The sequence below is a fragment of the Anabrus simplex genome, chromosome 3, assembly GCF_040414725.1.
Source record: "Anabrus simplex isolate iqAnaSimp1 chromosome 3, ASM4041472v1, whole genome shotgun sequence".
In the NCBI taxonomy this organism is placed as follows: Eukaryota; Metazoa; Arthropoda; class Insecta; order Orthoptera; family Tettigoniidae; genus Anabrus; species Anabrus simplex.
Window position 1 is genome coordinate 1,068,867 of NC_090267.1, and position 23,219 is coordinate 1,092,085.

Here is a 23,219-nt window from a genome sequence, read left to right on the forward strand (position 1 = left end):
ATATGTTAAGGGACTGTTTCTGTAAATGAACTCCATACTGAGAATGCACTAGATGGCAGAGCATTTACACATCAAAGTGCTTGAGACAACGTAAGAATTATTTCATATGATTGTATGCATATACAGGGGTTGGCTCATGAGATTTAGGGGTTTTGTACATGACAACTTCCTTCCGAAATTATATGTGGCATGGGCTGCTCTGGAAATGTAGAGTGTATGCAATGGAGAATGTCTTCTGGAATGGGCAGAAACAAGTATTTTTATGCTTCAGTCTTATGATAATATGAAAGTGACTGAGGTCTGAGCAGTGCATGTAACACCATTCTCAGTACAGCCAGTTCCAGTAAGTGTTGTGCATAAGGTTGATTTATGTATACATTTCATTTGGCTTAGTAGAGTTATATGTAACAGCACTGTCTAGCTAGGAAATGAAAGTAACAGGAAACTACCTTTCTGCTCATTACTTCATTGGGAAGGGTGTGAAGGAGTGGAACAGTTTACCAGGGGTAGTGTTTGATCCTTTTCCAAAATCTGTACAGATATTCAAGAAGAGAATAAACAGCAACAGAGAAAATAAATGAAGTGATAGAGGGCATTCGACCGGTGCAGGTTATTGTAAATAAAAAAATGTGTGTGAATAAATTAATTCCATCCCCTGGTCTAAGGAGTTTGGACAGCCAAAGTAGGGGACTGCCTGTAGGGGTGAAGTACAGTGGGGACTTCGAGGGCCCTGGGACCGCTACGGTAGCTGTGAAGGCCCTTCAGGAACTCTGAAAAGTGGTGGCAAAAGGGGCTCTGGTTAAGACGCAGCAGGTCGTTATGCTACTTAGGATCCAGAACGGGTAAAAAAAAATAGTAAATAAATAAATGCAATGTAAATATTAATGTTATACCAGTTTTATAGTATCATTTGAAGCAATTCCACATACTGTATATCAGTTGACTATATTTGTAAGTAGTACTGGAGATATTATAATTAGAATTTTGTAAACAATATAAATTTATTAAGGATGAGCTGTGTGTTTAATAGAAAACATTGTTAGCGTAAATTGTATAATATTGTATTATAGGAAAAATTTTCTTCTCTTGTTAATTTAATATTTAGTGCTTGACAATAATGTATTTTAGTGTACCATTTGCCACCGAGGTAGACACCTCATTTGCAAATAAAGAGATTTTGATTTGATTTGATTTGATACTTTAATGATATACAGACTCTCCGTGACAGCTGATGGTAGATCTCTTGAGGATCCAGCTAGCCTTCAGATTGAGGTGAGATGTGCTGAGCTCTACTTGCCGGTGTTCTATTCAAAAGATATCATTAGTAAAGTTCGACGTTTCCAATTTTTGAGAGTTTCTTTCTGTAGGATGAGTAGAATGTCAGTATTTCTGTACATTTTTTGGATGTCACAGTGATATTTTGGAGGACGATATAATTGTTAAATAATACTAAAATATCTCCTAGCATTCTAACAGGACATCTAGTTTTCCATGCTGACATGTTTTAAGGTTCCTCTACATGTAGGAATTTTCGCTAAAGCATTAATGAAGTTTTAGAGCTGACATGACATGAATTGTGACTAGATTGGCAGATGCATTTTCTCTTTCACAGGAACATTTTGAACTTGCACCTCTCAAACAAGAAGCTGGATCTGAGTTAGCAGAGCCAGGGCCATCACAGGAAGATACTTTTGAGGTAAGCAATTGTCTGATGATGGAAATTGTGGGATAACAGCTGAGCAGATTTCATTATTGGGAACCTCCATTTCAAAGGATGTGTTTTGAAGGTATTAGTGGAAATATATGAGATTGCAAGTTTTCATTTTCTTCAGAAGTAGTTGCAAGGTACGATGGTTCCAGAGACCTCATCTCCATATCATGTGATATCATTGGTACCAGCGCTTTTGAATTGTGTTGATATTTTAAAACTTAGTAGTTACTGCTTTGGTCTTCCTGCAGCTGCGACAGATGTACTGTCTATTCGAAAAACCTGTCCCTACCATTGTAGCTGGCTTTTCCTCAACTTGTCTGTGATGTCTACTGCAGATGTCATTCTTGGAGTGTCATCTCGATGTCTAGCGAAGCATTCTGGTTTACTTTTTAGAATGTGCTTTATGTTGCACCGACACAAATAGATCTTTTGCTGACAGTGGAATGGGAATGAGAAGGAAGGAATTGACCTTGGCCTTTACAGCCCCAGCATTTGCTTGCTATGCAAATGGGAAACCACTGTCAGGGCTGCTGAGAGTGGGGCTCGAACCCACTATCTTCTGAATGCGAGCTGATAGTTACATGACCCAAACTGTACAGCTGCTTGTTCGGTCATTCTGGTTTCCATAACGGCAGTCGATGTTCTACTTTTACGCCAATACTCTGCACCATAGAGGGCAACTGGATGGATGACAGCCTAATAAATTTTTGTCTTTAACAGTTTTTTCCCTTTTTGTCCTTTTAATGTGATTTAAAAACTTATTTATATGTGTATATTTTAGCATTTTAGTGTGTGTGTGATAAGTTATCTGTAATACATGTTAAGTTTATTTTATGTAACATGTTAAACTGTTTGTACATTATAAGGCATGTTGTGGCAGAATACCACACTCTGTAAATAAAGGTATAGCAAATAATAAAGGACAATGTACTTGAAGTTTAAAAGGAAATACAGTTTGAGTAAGGGAAATTGTTGAAGGGTTGAATTGAAAATGGATGTAGTGCCTGTGAGGTACACAACCCACACTGCAGGGTAATGGCCCCTCTGGGGTCGGCCGACTGCTGTCTTTATAGTATGGGACTAGTTTCAGTGACCATCTTCAGCACAGATCATGTGATAACTAACATGTCTGGCTCAATGGTCAGCATTTAGGCCTTCAGTTCACGGGGTCCTGAGTTCGATTCCCGGCTGGGTCAGGGATTTTGATCATTTAATTAATTCCTCTGGCTCGGGGACTGGGTATTTCTCTTTGTTCAGACAACACACCACACTACCAACCACCACAGAAACACGCAATAGTGATTACATCCTTCCATATAGGTTTTGCATGAGGAAGGGCATCCAGCCACAAAACAGGGCCAAATCCATGTGTGCAACAGTTTGCACCTGCAACCCCACAGGTGTGGGAAAAGCCGTAAAAAGAAGAAGATGTGGTAACTAAAACATGTATGTAAGATAAAAACAATGTTGCAGGAATAATTATAACATTAAAATGTATATAACAACAAAAATTATGGTTGTGATCTTCTTGTCAAAATGTGATGTTAAGTACATCTTATGTCTGATGTAGAACAAAAGACTGCCATGCTAGAGGAAACAGGCATGCCATGGAAACAAAGGAGTGGAATCAAAAAAGACCCTATGCTATAGATTCAGCATCAGTTTAAACAAACACTCACCGGGCGAGTTGGCAGTGCGCGTAGAGGCGCGCGGCTGTGAGCTTGCATCCGGGAGATAGTAGGTTCGAATCCCACTATCGGCAGCCCTGAAGATGGTTTTCCGTGGTTTCCCATTTTCACACCAGGCAAATGCTGGGGCTGTACCTTAATTAAGGCCACGGCCGCTTCCTTCCAACTCCTAGGCCTTTCCTATCCCATCGTCGCCATAAGACCTATCTGTGTCGGTGCGACGTAAAGCCCCTAGCAAAAAAAAAAAAACCCCTCTGTCGGGCGCAGCTGGCCTGAGAGGCCAGGAAAACACGTTCTGGCATGCCCTCCCTCCACCCCACTCCCCAGCAGGCCGCCCCTACGAATAGTTTCCTGACTCGTGGCAGTGCATAAGACACCGTACCTCAGTTGACTGCCAGTCTCCATGCGGCACGCCTGTAACTTCTGCGGCTTGCGAGGCCGACTGCGCCCGATTACGTCATAATTTTCAAGGTGAGTTTTTTCAGTATATTTTTATTGCAAGGGTTAATTGTACTCAAAATAAGCTTGTTCTGTGTGAAAATTCATCAATATCTTTAGAAATAAGTGCTATTCTGAACCTGGCCTCTCAGGCTGAGTGCGCCTGATAACGTTACATCGATAACTAATTTAAGTATTTATATCTTTAGTTTCACATTTCCTGCTGAAATGGCCCAAAAATTGTATGTTGTCTCCAACCCCAAGGATGTTGCGGAAATACGAAGCATCCTCCTTGAGGATAATGGTGATGATCCTGCTTTAGTTGAGGATTTGGGTGAAGAAAGCGACATTGCTTCTGAGGATATAGATGTTGATTCCCATAGGGTATCTGAAATATTTGTCCTAAATGAGCAAATTTATAATACCAATATAAATGGTCCGTTATTGGACATTATAAATTTTCCAGCTAGCTCATTCTTGGTTGCCAGCGTTTCGCCCTCGTGTGCTAGGGTGGGCTCATCAGTTGGTACCTAGCACACCTACCAATACGCTGGCTAGTGCATACCGTGGAGGCCACTGCGTAGGCTAACTGGAGCCACCGGCATTAGGACAAATATTTCAGGTACCCTATGGGAATCAACATCTATATCATCTGATGGCCAAGCAGGCATCAATTTTTAGTGATGAGACAAAGTCTCTTAGTGCATTGGCACTGCCGGTGGCTCCAGTTAGCCTACGCAGTGGCCTCCACGGTATGCACTAGCCAGCGTATTGGTAGGTGTGCTAGGTACCAACTGATGAGCCCACCCTAGCACACGAGGGCGAAACGCTGGCAACCAAGAATGAGCTAGCTGGAAAATTTATAATGTCCAATAACGGACCATTTATATTGGTATTATTGCTTCTGAGGACGAGGTTGAAGAACGTGAAATGGACTCAGAAACTGAACAGGAAGGAGGGACTAGTGGTGAGGAAGACGAAGGAGAAGAGAACATATCGGATGCCTTTTTTCTTGGAAAAGATAAACAGACAAAGTGGACCAAAAAGCCATCTCCGGCTGCTGTTCGTCGTGCACAACGTCACAACATCATTACACACCTTCCAGGTGTAAAAGGAGATGCAAGAAATTGTAAAACTATATTACAATGTTGGGAATGTTTGTTCAATACAGATATTTTGGAATTGATTGTCAAATATACCAACCAATATATTGACTCATTCAAAGCCAAATTTGCCAGAGATAGAGATGCCAGGGAAACAGACCTCATAGAAATTAGGGCATTCATTGGTCTATTATACCTGGCTGGAGCTTACAGAGCGAACAGTCAGAGTCTGGAGGAACTATGGGTAACAGAAGGAGATGGGATTGAAAAATTTGGCCTCGTGATGAGTATAAAACGGTTCAGTTTCCTCATATGTTGTATTCGTTTTGACGATCGTACCAACCGTTCACAACGGAAAGAATATGATCGACTTTGCCCAATCCATGAACTGTTTGATTGTTTTGTTCACAACTGTCAAAAGAACTACATTCCGGGAGAAAATGTCACAATCGATGAGATGTTGCCAGGATTTCGTGGAAAGTGCGGTTTCAGACAATACATACGATCTAAACCCACCAAGTATGGGATAAAGATATTTTCCCTTGTTGATGCCAGAATGTTCTACACATACAATATGGAAATTTATGCAGGAAGACAGCCTGAAGGGCCATATAAAGTAAGCAATAAGCCAAGTGACGTGGTCAAACGATTGGCTGAGCCTATTTTTGAGACAGGGCGTAACATAACCTGTGACAATTGGTTTTCAGACATTGATCTGGTAAATATTTGAAAGAGAAGAAGCTATCATATGTTGGGACAGTAAGAAAAAATAAAAGGCAGTTGCCGCCCAGTTTCGTCAATGTCAGAGGGAGGGATCAATATAGCAGCTTGTTCGGATTCAACAATGGTAACACTTTGATTTCATACATACAAAAGAAAGGGAAAAATGTAATTCTCATTTCATCACTTTGTGAAACTGATGCCATTGATCAATCTACTGGAGTGCAGAAGAAGCCAGAAGGGATTACATTCTACAGTATAACCAAAGGTGGAGTTGACACAGCTGACCAAATGTCTGCAACTTTCAATGTGGGCCGGAACACAAGACGCTGGCAGATGGTCATTTTCTTTGCCTGTCTGAACATAGCCGGCATAAATTCCCAAGTGATTTTGATTGGAAATGGACTGGAAGCACTAAGAAGGAGAATCTTCCTCAAAACTTTGTCTCATCAACTAGTGATTGGACATCTAGCCCGGCAAAGTCTGAACACAAGTTTAATGCCTACTCAGCTGCAATGCTCTTGAAAAGGTTTTTGCCCCGAAAAGAACGTGAAACGTCTTCCTCCATACCTCCCAAAAGACGCAAGTGTGGTACATGCATGGCTGAAACAGGATTCAGAAGGATGACAAATTACGAGTGTCATAATTGCCATGAACCAATCTGTCTAAGCCACGTAAAACCGCTGTGCCAGACCTGTTATTCAGCTGCTGATTCTGAAGATTCATCGTAGGTTTCTGCTCACATCTGCGGCAAAGAATGATGGTCCCACGTCAGAAGACAGTGTATTTTACCTTTGTATTTCAGTTCTTTTCTTTTATAATGTTAAATTCGTCTAATTTTAACATTTCTTTTGTGATAAGTGATCAATTTTTGTTGTTTTAGTTTAAGCTTTATTTCATGTAATAAACACTTTCTTTCCCGTTAGTTTGGTATATTTGCCTTCCTTAGATCCTAGCAAAGTATTAGATCCTAAGCAAACTATTAGGTAGAGAGGAGGGGTTAAAATATATGGGTGGCCTCTCAGGCCGGCTGCGCCTGATTTTGTTTCGTTCAGAGGTGCGCCTGACGGAGGGTTAACTGACAATGAAAGAAAAAGTGATTAGTAAAAATCCAGGCCTGCCGACTGACAGAGCTCTTCCCAAAATACATAAAACTGATGTTTCTATTTGACCCATGATTAATTACAGACCCAGCCTTTCAAATAAAATTCCTGAGTTAATCCAACATATCCTCAAAGGACCATTTTTTTTATCTGGGAACTCCATTAAGAACACTAATGAAGTGGTTGAAATACTAAATCATTTTACTATTCAACCTAACTATTCTCTCCATTCCATCGTTTTTTGTTAACATGTACCCAAGCATGCCAGTTTCAAAAGTTTGTCCCATTTTTCACAACATAGTGGCCTGAGCCATCTCTATTCTAAAAAAGGTTTCGAATAACAATTATTTCACATTTGACAATACCATTTATCAGTAAGATGGGTTACCTATCTGATAACTGGCATAGCTGAAATCTGTCTGGATCATTTAGAACACACCAAAATTAATAAACAACATCTTTAGTAACATTATTTTTTGGACAAGATATGTGAATGCCTCTCTTGTGATCATGAACGAAAGTGCCATCACATTGACCAAGTTTACACTAGAATCGGAGAACAGATCTATCATCAGACAGCGTGGTTCATTGAGCTACAACTGTGTAAACCACTAACAGAGTCCATCAAGATTCCATACACCCACATGCCCAAGCATGGTCCGTGCTTTCTTCATCCCGCTGTCTAGAGAAGAACTTAAAAACAAATTAACCACCAAATTTCTATAGAGCACTTTCCCGCCTTGTCGATAATTACCGTACATGTTTACTCTCTTCTTCAGCGGTGCAAAAACATCAATAAACATTGGATTTGGTACATTGGTATATATACACAGGGTGATTCACCTAACACGTTACACCATTAAAGATATCGGCATTCTGTTTTCGTAGTCCTAAATGGTACCCAGGGCCTTGTAAAATAACGTGCTACTTAGTCTCATGGGGACATTAATAACAGAGATACTAATACTAACTCCATATTTTAAATGGAACGGTACAAATTCATACAGCTGGCCTAAAAGCTTGACTGCGTACAGTTCAAATATGTAATTATTTTCAAAATAGGACAATTACTTTTTGAGATATAATTAAGAACAGCATGCGCAGTTTTGCATGCCCCATCAGACGGCGTGAAGTCGGGCAGGGACACATTGACGCACAAGCAGTTGCCTGGGAGTGAGTTGAGCCACAGAACAGATACCAGCATGTACTGTAAACATAATGTGATGTATGGTAACATACCCTGGGTGTACAACGTTATTGTATGACTGGCAAACTCACAACGGGGATGGGAGATTAAAGTTGTTTTGTTTTGTTTTGTTTTGTTTTGTTTTGTTTTGTTTTGTTTTGTTTTGTTTTGTTTTGTTTTGTTTTGACATCCATGTGTAACAGGTTGCACTTAGTTTAGCGTCTTTTCCGACGGATGGGAATGGGAAGGATTTGAAAAGGACGTCAGCCGTGGCCTATCCCAGAAGGTACCTATCCGGCATTTGCCTGGTGTTGAACATGGGACACCATGAAAATCACTTTCAGGTTGGGAGAGGCAGAACTCTAACCTGCGCTCCCCCGAATCCACGCTACTACAGTCGCGCTTGAGCTCCGCGGAGATTAATGCGTGTAAAATAAATAAATAATAGTGTTGCTGCCATCTCACCATGATCAGCTCTGAACATCCCACATAATAAGTCAAGCTGTTTGTCTCCTCATGTCTAACCTAACCCAACCCAAATAATCCAGCATTGGTAACACTGCTCCTTCGCATGAAAAAACGAGGTGCGCTGTGTACTGCACACACACACACACACACACACACACACACTCACTCACTCACTCACTCACACTCACACTCACACTCACACCCAAGCAAACGGGGCTACATGACCACGCTGTCAAAGCCCCGGAAATGAAATAACAACAAACAGCCATGGTGGTCCGGGTTCAATTCCTGGCTCTGGTAAGCAATTTAATTCTGGTTGGTGGGCTAGAATGGGGTACTGTCAGTCTCGTGAGGCAAAACGGAGAAGAGGTGGATTCGATACCCATCTCACCTATCCTGGAAGTGTTTCCGTGGCAAATGTCAGGATGGTTCCTTAAAACAGCGGCTTCCTCCATCCCAATTCCTCAGCTGAATTACAAATACAGAACACTACTACAGACACCACAATAACACAAGTTATCTTACACATTCTAACAGACATCCCGTATACACACACACACACACACATACACACACACACACACAAGCACATTGGACTACACGACCACGATGTCCAAGCCCCAGAAATGAAATAACAACTACTATTCTCTGTACCCCTTCGAGTGTCTTAATCACGTACATCCGGAGAGGAATCCGAACAATAAGATGCATTACTGGAAGTGCAAACGTATAAGCATTACTCTTCTGGAGTAGACATAGTGTTTGAAAATGTGGATTTTGACATGCAATCGCAGTGTGAATGACACACGTTCTTCAAACAAATGGAAATTGTAAGGGAAGGTAGTGTAGCTGCTCTTAGAGGGCGTAGGAGGGAGAGGTCTTCTCCACCCTGTGTCGCACGGGCCTCATGTTACGTACAGTACAGTTTTGGAGTGCGTTTGGAGTACTTATGCAATGCCCTACACAAACCAAGAGAAACTGGAAATGTTTCTACTGTACGGAGAGTGTGGAAGGAGTTCTAGGAGAGCTTCGCAACTGTATGCTGGGAGGTATCCCGCCCGGGATCATCCGTCACATATGACAATACGACCTCTTTGCCGCAAGTTATTGCATAACGGACACTGGAATAATAATGTGAAGAGAAACAAGCGCACACCAGCGACACGGGAAGAGAAGGCAATAGGTGTTCTGGCGGCCGTCGCCCATAATCCACATACTTCCTCACATGCAATTGCACGTGATGCCGGGATAAGCCAGGCAAGTATCATTTGCATTTTTCAGCGACATAAGTTTCATCCCTATCACATATCTTTGCATCAACAACTTGATGAGCGAGATTATAGACGTGTGGATTTCTGCCGTGCTGTTCTTTTGCGAGTACGGGACGACAGGAACTTCCTGCAGAGACTTCTCTTCACTGACGAAGTGACCTTCAGTAACCATGGACATATCAATTTACGAAATATGCACTATTGGTCTTGTGAGAACCCAGACTGGCTCAGGCAGGTGGATCATCAGCGGCAATGGAGAGTCAATGTATGGTGCGGGATAATCGGCGACCATGTAGTAGGGCCATACTTTCTTGACGGTACTTTAACGGGGAACAGATATGCTGAATTTCTATCTGAAGTGTTACCGGTTCTCCTGGAAAACGTACCCCTTAACATACGACAGGATATGTGGTTCCAGCATGACGGGTCTCCTGCCCACTATTCGCTTGTGGCCTGGCAAGTATTAAAACGAGATATTCCCCGGTTGATGGATCGGACGTGGAGGTGCCATCAGGTGGCCAGCACGGTCACCTGATTTGACACCACTGGACGTTTTCCTCTGGTGTACATGCAAGGACACAGTCTACGCACAAGCTCCAACAACACCACAGAATCTCAAGCGACGTATCATCGCAGCATGTACTGCAATATCAAGGGAAACTCTTCGGTCTGTGACATCATCCCTCGCGACACGACTTCAAATGTGCATCGCCGTTGATGGTCAACATTTCGAGCACATAATTAAATAGGCAACTGAGCTCGATAGCTGCAGTCGCTTAAGTGCGGCCAGTATCCAGTAATCGGGAGATAGTGGGTTCAAGCCCCACTGTCAGCAGCCCTGAAGATAGTTTTCCGTGGTTTCTCATTTTCACACCAGGCAAATACCGAGGCTGTACCTTAATTAAGGCCACGGCTGCTTCCTTCCACTTCCTAGGCCTTTCCTATCCCATCGTCGCCATAAGGCATATTTGTGTCGGTGCGACATAAAGCAAATAGGAAAAAAAAATAGACACATTTTGTATGCGGATCACTGAGACGCACGTTTTCAAACATCACCTACCTCATATCTTTATTGTTGTGATAATTCAGTCTCCAATTAATGAACGATTGGCCACGGGTGGCTTTGCCACATAAATTACTGAACTTGTTGCCAACACGCTCTCTACATACAAAATGTCCGCTTCATAACACTTACACTGAAGAGACGTTATGTTCTCGTGCCTACGCCCTTAGGATCATTTCCAATGAAGTCTACCTCAGACATTATTTATTGGATTTTCTACAAGGAGCTCTTTCAATGTTTTGTGTTATGTTTATTTCTCAACTCGTACAGTAGTATGTACTGTACACTAAAACCAGTGACAATTATAGCTTTTGTTATGTTCCTTTCAAGGCAAAGTACTTATTTTTTTCCTTTTAAACACATCAACCCTCCCTGTCCTGAGTTCGCCTGTCATACACACTTTGCAAACCCATCACATGTGTACGAAGTGCTTACGTGCTTTATATCCATTCTGTGGCTGAACTCATTCCCAGGCAACTGCTTGCGCGTCAATTTGTCCTTGCCTGACTTCACGCCATCTGATGGGGCATGCAAAACTGCGCATGCTGTTCTTAATTATATCTCAAAAAGTAATTGTCTGATTTTGAAAATAATTACATATTTGAACTTGTACACAGTTAAGCTTCTAGGCCAGCTGTATGAATTTGTACCATTCCATTTAAAAATATGGAGTTAGTATCAATATCTCGGTTATTAATCACCCCATGAGACTAAGTAGCACGTTATTTTACAAGGCCCTGGGTACCATTTACGATTATGAAAACAGAATGCCGATATCTTTAATGGTTTAGAAGTTATTGCCGTGTAACACATAAGGTGAATAACCCTGTATATAATTATCAACAGAACAATCATATACAAATCTTGAAATGATTAAAATCTTTCTTTGTGTTTCAACTTCTACTTACTTACTATGTCATTTATTACAGACTTTAAAATAGACATTTTCAAATCATAACTGAATAAAATCTATTAAACTAGGCACTATATGCTAAAATTTAAATCTGCTCTGCTTTTGGAACTTACGCCCCTGTTTACATCTAAAAAAGAAATAAAATGTTTCTTTGTGTCTAAATTTAAATTTACATTTACTTTGTCATTTAATAAAACACTTGAAATATAATCATTTTTGATTCGTAAGTAAATAAATAAATAACACCTATTCAGTTAGTCACTATGTTGAATTTAAAATACTTTCTGCTCTCTTCTTGGAAATTTCTCCTTTCCTTAAGTCCTAAACTTCTAATCTGTAATTCCATTACCTTATGTATTCCAATTATTGTCCCTTGCCTTACTGCTATATTTTTGAGATCTCTCATATAAATCGGAACCTCCTCCTCTTAATCCCATCCGAGCATGCTAGCCATTTTAACCTTCCAATTCCTTTAAAATAAACAACCAACAAACCAACTATAGAGGCATTTTTTTGCAAAAAATACGACAACTCAGATGACCGGAGAATTTTATTTTACTTACTTCAGTTTTAACTAAATTTATCCACAAATTCAAATGATATAGCACTGGCCTGAACCAAACAATATGTCCTCGCTTGCTGTCAGTGACCTTATGGGGCAAGCTACTACTATGGTGCCGGTTACGTTATGACCTTGCTAGCCCTCAAATTCCTTTAAATAAACAAACAACATGAGCCGCCAGCGCAATTTAACCCCAATTACACTAGCGGTCAGGAAGTAATGCACCAGCCGGTACCACCTCTAAGCTGGTGTGAAAAAGGAGCAAGGAAAAACACACAGAGATATCACAAACAAGAAAGTGTCAAACACAGAAAATGTACTTACCCAAAAACAGGCCCATTAACACCCAAAGAACGTGGATAATATTACCAGATACCGCGCTAAATGACTGTAGTTTATGAAAGAAAACACATTGCCTTGATTAAATTTAAATTTTAATCCAACAAGAAAAACATTAAATGAGAAATGGTGATGTCTTCCTTAAAAATGATAACAATACATGAACAAATTAGAATAGTCAATGTCCAATTATTTATTTATTTATTTATTTATTTATTTATTTATTTATTTATTTATTTATTTATTTATTTATTTATTTATTTATTTATTTATTTATTTATTTATTTATTTATTTATAAATTTATTTATTTATTTGTGTCTTTATTAAGTGGCAAAGTTAGGGCTCTTGGCCCTCTCTTACACTTAACCACATACAATTTTTTATTTTTACAGTATTAATCTAAAGTATCATTGTAATCCATTACTGTTATTGAGATATGTATGTCAGATAAGGAATTACAATAATACAAATAATTAAGGTTACTACTGATGAAAAATTATAGGGTAAATAGAGAGTGGATAATAACAAAAAAATATATATCACCTTATAACCTAAAGAATATATCTACAACTAGCTTAAAGAAAAACTTATTCAAATATAAGGCTAAAGTTCATGTTTGTGGGTTACTGTAGTCACGTCCTAGTTCGTGAACCATGGGCAACGGCTGAGTGGCCTAGTAAGTGGTCCTGAGAGTTGCTATGGAATGGGAGTGGGCATTTCGGACATCTTCTGAGTCGTGGCCCTCCTTGTGCTCAGGCGGCTAGGACTATACAATTCACCGGTGGTCCATAACCCGTTAGAGGAGAGATCCTCACTTTGACTATGTGCAAGTAGGGCAGCATCCTGCTTCATGAATTTACCGAGCTCAGAACAATTTAAGCAAGCCTCGCACCTATGAGAGTAATGGAGTCCCACTCCCATTTGACAGGCGAGGGACTCCTTGGTAACAACTTGGCGTACGAAATGGAATTCGATGGGGAGCTATCAATATTAATGGGGCTTATGGAAGAAAGAAAGTAGAACTGGCTGAGTCAGCAAAGAGGATGCATCTGGATGTGCTAGGAGTAAGTGATATTCAGGTAAGGGGAGATAATGAGGAAGAGATAGGATATTATAAAGTGTACTTGACGGGTGTTAGAAAGGGAAGGGCAGAGTCTGGGGTAGGGCTCTTTATAAGGAATACCATTGCACGCAACATAGTTTCTGTTAGGCACGTAAATGAGCGAATGATGTGGGTACATTTGTCAGTGGGAGGAATTAGGACAAGAATTGTGTCCGTGTATTCACCATGTGAGGGTGCAGATGAGGATGAAGTTGACAAGTTTTATGAAGCATTGAGTGACATCGTGGTCAGGGTCAACAGCAAGGATAGAATAGTGCTAATGGGCGATTTCAATGCGAGAGTTGGGAATGGAACTGAAGGATACGAAAGGGTGATTGGTAAATGTGGGGAAGATGTGGAAGCTAATGGGAATGGGAAGCATTTGCTGGACTTCTGTGCTAGTATGGGTTTAGCTGTTACGAATACATTCTTCAAGCATAAGGCTATTCACCGCTACACATGGGAGGCTAGGGGTACCAGATCCATAATAGACTATATCTTAACAGACTTCGAATTCAGGAAATCTGTTAGGAATGTACGAGTTTTTTGCGGATTTTTCGATGATACAGACCACTATCTGATCTGTAGTGAACTAAGTATCTCTAGGCCTAAGGTAGAGAAAGTGAAATCTGTCTGCAAACGAATAAGGGTAGAAAGTCTCCAGGACGAGGAAATTAGACAGAAGTACATAGATATGATTAGTGAGAAGTTTCAAACAGTAGACAGTAAGCAGGTTCAGGATATAGAAAGTGAATGGGTGGCATACAGGGATGCTGTAATAGAAACAGCAAAGGAATGCCTAGGAACGACTATGTGTAAAGATGGGAAAAGGCGAACATCTTGGTGGAATGATGACGAAAGAGCAGCCTGTAAATGTAAAAAAAAGGCTTATCAGAAATGGCTCCAAACAAGGGCCAAGGCAGACAGGGATTGGTACGTAGATGAAAGAAACAGAGCAAAACAAATAGTTGTTGAATCCAAAAAGAAGTCATGGGAAGATTTTGGTAATAACCTGGAAAGGCTAGGTCAAGCAGCAGGGAAACCTTTCTGGACAGTAATAAAGAACCTTAGGAAGGGAGGGAAAAAGGAAATGAACAGTGTTTTGAGTAATTCAGGTGAACTCATAATAGATCCCAGGGAATCAGTGGAGAGGTGGAGGGAATATTTTGAACATCTTCTCAATGTAAAAGGAAATCATCATGGTGGTGTTGCAAACAGCCAAGCTCATGGGGAGGAGGAAAAGTATGTTGGTGAAATTATTCTTGAGGAAGTGGAAAGGATAGTAAATAAACTCCATTGTCATAAGGCAGCAGGAATAGATGAAATTAGATCTGAAATGGTGAAGTACAGTGGGAAGGCAGGGATGAAATGGCTTCATAGAGTAGTAAAATTAGCATGGAGTGTTGGTAAGGTACCTTCAGATTGGACAAAAGCAGTAATTGCACCTATCTATAAGCAAGGGAACAGGAAGGATTGCAACAACTATCGAGGTATCTTATTGATTAGTATACCAGGCAAAGTATTCACTGGCATCCTGGAAGGGAGGGTGCGATCAGTCGTTGAGAGGAAGTTGGATGAAAACCAGTGTGGTTTCAGACCACAGAGAGGCAGTCAGCATCAGATTTTCAGTATGCGCCAGGTAATTGAAAAATGCTACGAGAGGAATAGGCAGTTGTGTTTATGTTTCGTAGATCTAGAGAAAGCATATGACAGGGTACCGAGGGAAAAGATGTTCGCCATACTGGGGGACTATGGAATTAAAGGTAGATTTTTAAAATCAATCAAAGGCATTTATGTTGACAATTGGGCTTCAGTGAGAATTGATGGTAGAATGAGTTCTTGGTTCAGGGTACTTACAGGGGTTAGACAAGGCTGTAATCTTTCACCTTTGCTGTTTGTAGTTTACATGGATCATCTGCTGAAAGGTGTAAAATGGCACGGAGGGATTCAGTTAGGTGGAAATGTAGTAAGCAGTTTGGCCTATGCTGACGACTTGGTCTTAATGGCATATTGTGCCGAAAGCCTGCAGTCTAATATCTTGGAACTTGAAAGTAGGTGCAATGAGTATGGTATGAAAATTAGCCTCTCGAAGACTAAATTGATGTCAGTAGGTAAGAAATTCAACAGAATCGAATGTCAGATTGGTGATACAAAGCTAGAACAGGTCGATAATTTCAAGTATTTAGGTTGTGTGTTCTCCCAGGATGATAATATAATAAGTGAGATTGAATCAAGGTGTAGTAAAGCTAATGCAGTGAGCTCGCAGTTGCGATCAGCAGTATTCTGTAAGAAGGAAGTCAGCTCCCAGACGAAACTATCTTTACATCGGTCTGTTTTCAGACCAACTTTGCTTTACAGGAGCGAAAGCTTGGTGGACTCAGGATATCTTATTCATAAGTTAGAAGTAACATACATGAAAATAGCGAGAATGATTGCTGGTACAAACAGGTGGGAACAATGGCAGGAGGGTACTCAGAATGAGGAGATAAAGCCTAATTTAGGAATGAACTCGATGGATGAAGCTGTACGCATAAGCCGGCTTCGGTGGTGGGGTCATGTGAGGCGAATGGAGGAGGATAGGTTACCTAGGATAATAATGGACTCTGTTATGGAGGGTAAGAGAAGTAGAGGGAGACCAAGACGACGATGGTTAGACTCGGTTTCTAATGATTTAAAGATAAGAGGTATAGAAGTAAATGAGGCCACAACACTAGTTGCAAATCCAGGATTGTGGCAACGTTTAGTAAATTCTCAGAGGCTTGCAGACTGAGCGCTGAAAGGCATAACAGTCTATAATGATAATGTATGTATGTATGTATGTATGTATGTATGTATGTATGTATGTATGTATGTTACGATTTAAGTGAACTAAAATCAATGTTACTATGTAGTCTGTTTGTATGAACAGTCTATAGCGTTAAATGAGAGTAGTAAGAACGTAAATGGGATAGCCTAAGAACTTAAATCTAGTACGTCATTATTGGTTTCATTCACACGTCATTCACTCTTACATTCATTCGAGTGAATTGTATGCACTCTGGAGGAATTTACGGTAGGCTGTTTTAATTGTCCTAGACGAGCAAGACTTTTTAATATCATCTGGGATCATATTCCATAACCTCGTAGCGGAGACCAGAAATGAATGGCTGTAGGTATTCGTTCGATGCAGTGCTATTTCAAGTAGTGATCCGGAACGAGTGTTAATTTCGTGGAACGAAGGAAGAAGCCTAAAACTGGACGACAGGTAGGTGGGGCTGTTTGAAGAATGCAAGTAAAGAAAGCAATTAAAGTTTAAACTTAAAACGTGGATCCGCCTTTCATACCTTATTTTCAAAATCTGAACATGAAAAGGAAATAAATATTTACAACTTTGATTTAAACTTTAACCAGGAGAACCTTTTGTGAGCAGGCCTTCGCATAGCATGAAAATCTAGCCCAGTACAACTTAATTCAAGAAACACAAATGTCTCCACGACACGGGAAACACCAAACCAAACAGAAAATATATTAAACAGAAAAATAGTAAACAATAGGAAACTTTCGTTAGTAAGTTTTGAAACACAAAATTAATTACTCAGCCAACCACCAAACTAGTAGCGCCACACCCACTTCAGACCAAATCCATCATCATGATCATTGCTATGGTAACCAACAACAACACAGGTAAACAAAGTAAATGGCCAGTCGCGGGGTAAGACCGCAACAAAGGGGCAAGCACCAAAAACAAAAGAAAACCAACCCACGCAAAGGAAGATTACCAGGAAAATTTTACATAAGGAAAAATATTAAGCACAAGTAAGCTAAAAGCACCTAGAATTGCATGCCCATGCGAAGCCCCATATACTTAATGACACATATACGAAATAAATGGTAATTTCATACGCAGGCATAGCCTATCTACAGGTGGGCAAATGATATAATGAAGTTAACATCCTTTTTCTTTTACTTTAAGAAAGAATACTCACAAAGTAATTTTTGCTAATATCGCCGGTAGATTTTAACTCCATGTCATTATTTCTTTCCTATTTATTAAACATCCGATAGCCACATGAAGATTTTAAGTTCCACAATACAGAAGGCACAAATTACATGAAGAACATTTCGACGGAGATTTGTTTAGACATCACAGAAGTTTAATTTAATGTTGCCATGGATGCTTTCATGGCCCATATTTATGGACATGTTCCCTGCGGAACGTCCAGAATTTCACCTTATTTTCTTGACACGGCATAAGCCCAAAAGCCTACACAGCAACATGTCTATTTAATTCAATGTTGTTTGCAGTGCTTACTTGTAGATGTCCAACGTCGAGCGAGAATGTTCCAAATTACAGTATACTCACAGCATACACATCTCTCTGGTTACCTAAAATTAATTCATGGTTGAAGACACAATAGAACGATGCCAGAATACATAAATGGTTGAGGGTTATAAAACTCACGTGGTGAGGTTGATATCGTGGGTCAATCCACCACCCAGACGCCAACATTTTTTGAGGCAAGCCAACGTGTCTACTCGCTATTACTTCCACAAATGAACTGGTTTGCATCGTGGCTTCTCGTTTGTTGTAGCTAGCCATCCCTACACTGATTGGACAAGAAGCGGTGGGAGGATCGTCCTGCTTATCAGGGACCGTAAAAATGTATTCACGTTAATTAACAAATATATGTGTGGAGTTTTGAAATGTTTCAGTTCAGTTCACAGGCAGAAATATAATCTATGAAAATGAGTAAGTCCCAAATTACCAGTAGTACGGGAGAAATCACGTCCGTTAATGAATTAATTGAAAATGATCAATCAATCAATCAATCAACCAACCAACCAATCAATACTGATCTGCATCTAGGGCAGTCGCCTAGGTGGCAGATTCCCTATCTGTTGTTTTCCTAGCCTTTTCCTAAATGATTTCAAAGAAATTGGAAATTTCAAAGAAATTGGAAATTTATTGAACGTCTCCCTTGGTAAGTTATTCCGATCCCTAACTCCCCTTCCTATAAATTAATATTTGCCCCAGTTTGTCCTCTTGAATTCCAAATTTATCTTCATATTGTGATCTTTCCTACTTTTATAAACGCCACTCAAACTTTTCGTCTACTAATATCATTCCAAGCCATCTCTCCGCTGACAGCTCGGAACATACCACTTACATTCATTCATTCATTCATTATTTATTTACCATAAACCTTTACAGTATCTGTGGAAGGCCAGGGGAAAGGACAAGCCCCCTACACGTAGTGCCCCATGGCCATAAGAATTTTTACAACATCATGATTCAGGCGACTATAACAGCTGAAGAAACCCCAACTCACGCAGTGATAAATTCTAGTCAATACTATTTGAGAAGCCCCAATTCAAATTTATGATCAATCCAATTCGCAATTGAAGGTCTGGTCATTGTAAAAAATGTAATTCAGTGTTCATAAATTCTGGCAAGGTTGATGCACTTATTGTACATACTGTACATATTGTAAACTGTGTAAATAGCATAAGACAACTGTATTTAGTATTAAGTTAGTTTACTATAAGTTCCAATGTTTATAGTTTTAATTCTTGACCTTAGGATATATATAGGCTGAAGATGTCCAGAACTAGGGCGAAACATGTCCCTAACTGGTGTGTTTCATTCATGTAGAATTTAACACTAAAAAATATATTTTTGTATTGAATAGGTAGACACAATAATTTTAATCTTGAAAGAGTTTACATACCACTTAGTCAAGCAGCTCTTATTCTTTCTACCAATTCTTCCCAGCCCAAACTTTGCAACATTTTTGTAACGCTACTCATTTGTCGGAAATCACTCAGAACAAATCGAGCAGCTTTTCTTTGGATATTTTCCAGTTCTTGAATCAGGTAATCCTGATGAGGGTCCCATACACTGGAGCCATACTCTAGTTGGGGTCTTACCGGAGACTTATATGCCCTCTCCTTTACATCCTTACTACAACCCCTAAACACCCTCATAACCATGTGCAGAGATCTGTACCCTTTATTTACAACCCCATTTATGTGATTACCCCAATGAAGATCTTTCCTTATATTAACACCTAGATACTTACAATGATCCCCAAAAGGAACTTTCATCCCATCAACACAGTAATTAAAAGTGAGTAATTAATTTCCACAGCAAAGAGCCGGAGAGGATGGTTATGAATACATAATGCTGGAACAGTCCCCATATACTCCAACATTAGATTAGTGGTCAAGAAACAGTCTAAATGTTCACATTTGATATGACCACCAGTACACATCACTTAAGAGTACCGAACCAGAGTCTGTTCAAGGTTACATTCATTTCTTAAGTTCATTGTAACTGCGGCTTAAATTTTCAAGTACCTGTCTGTCTTAACACATCATGCACCTAGCAGAGTTCCTATTGCCTAATGTTTATGACAAATAGGTTTACATGAATTTACGCTCTTCAGGCTGTATATAGAGTTACCAACTGAAAATTTCCAAATGCAGGACATTGCTTAACAAAAAGCGGGACATTTAAGAAAAATGCCTGACAATTTCAATCGATAACAAAATTATACATATATTACACACAACTTTTTACAAAAGGAAATACCTTACTTAATGATCAGTCCTTGCTGCAGTTCATTTCCTTGAAGCTGTATTTTTCAACAGAACCTACTTTTGAAAGAAAACGCGAGTTATATTCTTGAAGTACATATTTATAAAATTCTTCACACGACACATCTTTGAAATTGAACTTCACAAGTAACATTCCTTTCACTTATTCTACCAACAAACGGTTCCTTTCCTTCGTCCATTGAGCATTTATGAATGAAAACACACGTTCAGTGTAGGCATTGCTGCCTGGTATGGCAAATGTTCAAAAGTTCAGAAAATACCTCAATGTTCTGGCACTTATTAAATAAAACAGGCCATTGTCGATCTAGTGTTGTATCTTTATCCTAAGTTGAAGTTTTAGAATAAGCCCTTACGTTGCAGAACTGGTCGAATAATTTTGAATCATCTATTTCTACACCTTTTGACTGTAAATACTGAATACATGGTGCAATATCGTCAAAGCTGAGGTCTTTAATGTTTTGAAGTTTCAACCATTTGAAATACTTGAATTCCTCTATAGGATGCATCCATTTATCAAAGTACTCAGTGCAGGTTTCATAGAAACAAGATACATTCTCCATAAACACTTCGCATTCTTTATCCATACCATCTTCTGAGAATGTATGTAACATCTGTCTAACTTTAAGGGGAATGAATTGACCTTCAAGTCTGCCTTTCAATGAAGATAGGGCAGATTCTAATAGTTCAAGCACTTCTACAACTGAATTATGTTCTTTCTCAAGTGACAAAATTTTATAGTGAAAAAAGTTCATGGTTGAGGAAAGAAGCAAAAGATAGAGCTCTGAAAAGTCATTTTCAAGGAAGTTTCTAATTGATGAAGGCATTGACTTCCTACCCTGAGAAAGAAAGTAGGATTTCAGAGCTGGGAGCAATTGCAGGATTCTTTCAACTGCTGGATACAATGTTAACCACCTAGTCGTAGAATGATTTAAAAGCTGCAGATAATTTACGTCAACAGATTCACAAAAGTCTCAGTATTTACCTAGTTCTCACCGTCTTTTTGTGTTTTTCACTGTTAATGTGTCTTTTCAAGTCACCAACACCTTTGTATCCGACATTAACATAACCTATAATACAGATGTTGATTCCCATAGGGAATTTAAAATATTTGTCCCGAATGAGTAAATTTATAATACCAATATAATGGTCCGTTATTGGACATTATAAATTTTCCAGCCAACTCATTCTTGGTTGCCTGCGTTTCGCCCTCGTGTGCTAAGTTAGGCTCATCAGTTGGGACTTAGCACACCACCCAAGACGCAAGGCTAGTGCATACCGTGGAGGCCACTGCATAGGCTACTTGAAGCCACCAGCAGTGCCAATGCACTATGAGAGCTATGTCTCATTTCCAAAAAGTCCCAACTGATGAGCCTAACTTAGCACACGAGGGTGAAATGCAGGCAACCAAGAATGAGTTAGCTGGAAAATTTATAATGTCCAATAACGGACCATTATATTGGTATTATAAATTTACTCATTCGGGACAAATATTTTAAATTCCCTATGGGAATCAACATCTGTATTATCTGATGGCCAGGCAGGCATCAATTTTTTGGAAATGAGACATAGCTCTCATAGTGCATTGGCACTGCTGGTGGCTTCAAGTAGCCTATGCAGTGGCCTCCACGGTATGCACTAGCCTTGCGTCTTGGGTGGGGTGCGAAGTCCCAACTGATGAGCCTAACTTAGCACACAAGGGCGAAACGCAGGCAACCAAGAATGAGTTAGCTGGAAAATTTATAATGTCCAATAATGGACCATTATATTGGTATTATAAATTTTACTCATTTGGAACAAATATTTTAAATTCCTTATGGGAATCAACATCTGTATTATCTGATGGCCAGGCAGGCATCAATTTTTTGGAAATGAGACATAGCTCTCATAGTGCATTGGCACTGCTGGTGGCTTCAAGTAGCCTATGCAGTGGCCTCCACGGTATGCACTAGCCTTGCGTCTTGGGTGGGGTGCTAAGTCCCAACTGATGAGCCTAACTTAGCACACAAGGGCGAAACGCAGGCAACCAAGAATGAGTTAGCTGGAAAATTTATAATGTCCAATAACGGACCATTATATTGGTATTATTAACATAACCATCACACACTGCACATTTCGCTTCACTTTCACTGCGTCCGTGAGTAAAGCAAGGATACTTATGTTTTAGTTTATCCAAACATTTACACAGTTTTTTTTTTAGATTCACTCCTTTCAGGTTGCAAAGATGACATACCGGTACATAATAGGATGCAATGAGATTAATATTTCACTCCACTCGCTGCATACTCGCATTATAATTTACGGCAACAACCAGATAACCAAATACGATAGCTGCAAATCATATGGCAAGCACATGTAAACTGTAGCTCTCGACAGTTCCGGTTTCTCTCAACATAAACGTGGAATTGAAGCGCGTTGATTGGTTGATCGATGCCTGGACTTCGAGTTCAATATATCGAATATTAGTATTACTTATTTCCACCCTCGGAAGTAGCGCCCTGAGCACATGGAGTTGATGTACGATACAATAACATGCTGTCTTCAGCCTAAAACCTAAGTGAGCAATCTTGTAACGAAAAATGCCGGACAATGTCGATAAATTAGAAATGCCGGCAGGACATAACCAAAATTATTGAAAAGCAGGACATGTCCGGCAAAAGCAGGACAGTTGGTAACCCTAGCTGTATACCTCTAGTCAAGTCTGTTACATATTACAACTCCAATAATTAGATTTTCATACAAAGAAGCGTATTGTCTACTTCTTTTTCATAATACCTGCTAGCGTTATGTGATAACCAGAACACCAATAAGTAAAGGAAAGAATAAATTGGTGACTAAAAATTCGTAGATAACGAAAACCCAAATATTAATTTAAACACTAGTTTAAAGCTACCCACGATGGACTAGGACCATAGTATACTTGGGAACATAGAATCCACGTAATGTTCACGCACAAG

General features: G+C 39.8%; 1 protein-coding gene across 5 annotated transcripts in view; it reads left to right on the forward strand.

Moving 5' to 3' along the window:
* LOC136866895 (gastrula zinc finger protein XlCGF57.1) overlaps positions 1–23,219 on the forward strand; it is a 213,047-nt gene that overhangs the window by 138,865 nt on the left and 50,963 nt on the right. For 4 of the 5 annotated variants that reach the window (XM_067143989.2, XM_067143987.2, XM_067143988.2 and 1 more), the window contains one exon: positions 1,613–1,696. In XM_067143989.2, coding sequence (XP_067000090.2) covers positions 1,613–1,696 — 84 coding nt within the window. Of the gene's footprint in view, positions 1–1,612; positions 1,697–2,104; positions 2,615–23,219 lie in introns of those variants that run through there. The other variant, XR_010859575.2, reaches the window with a different exon arrangement.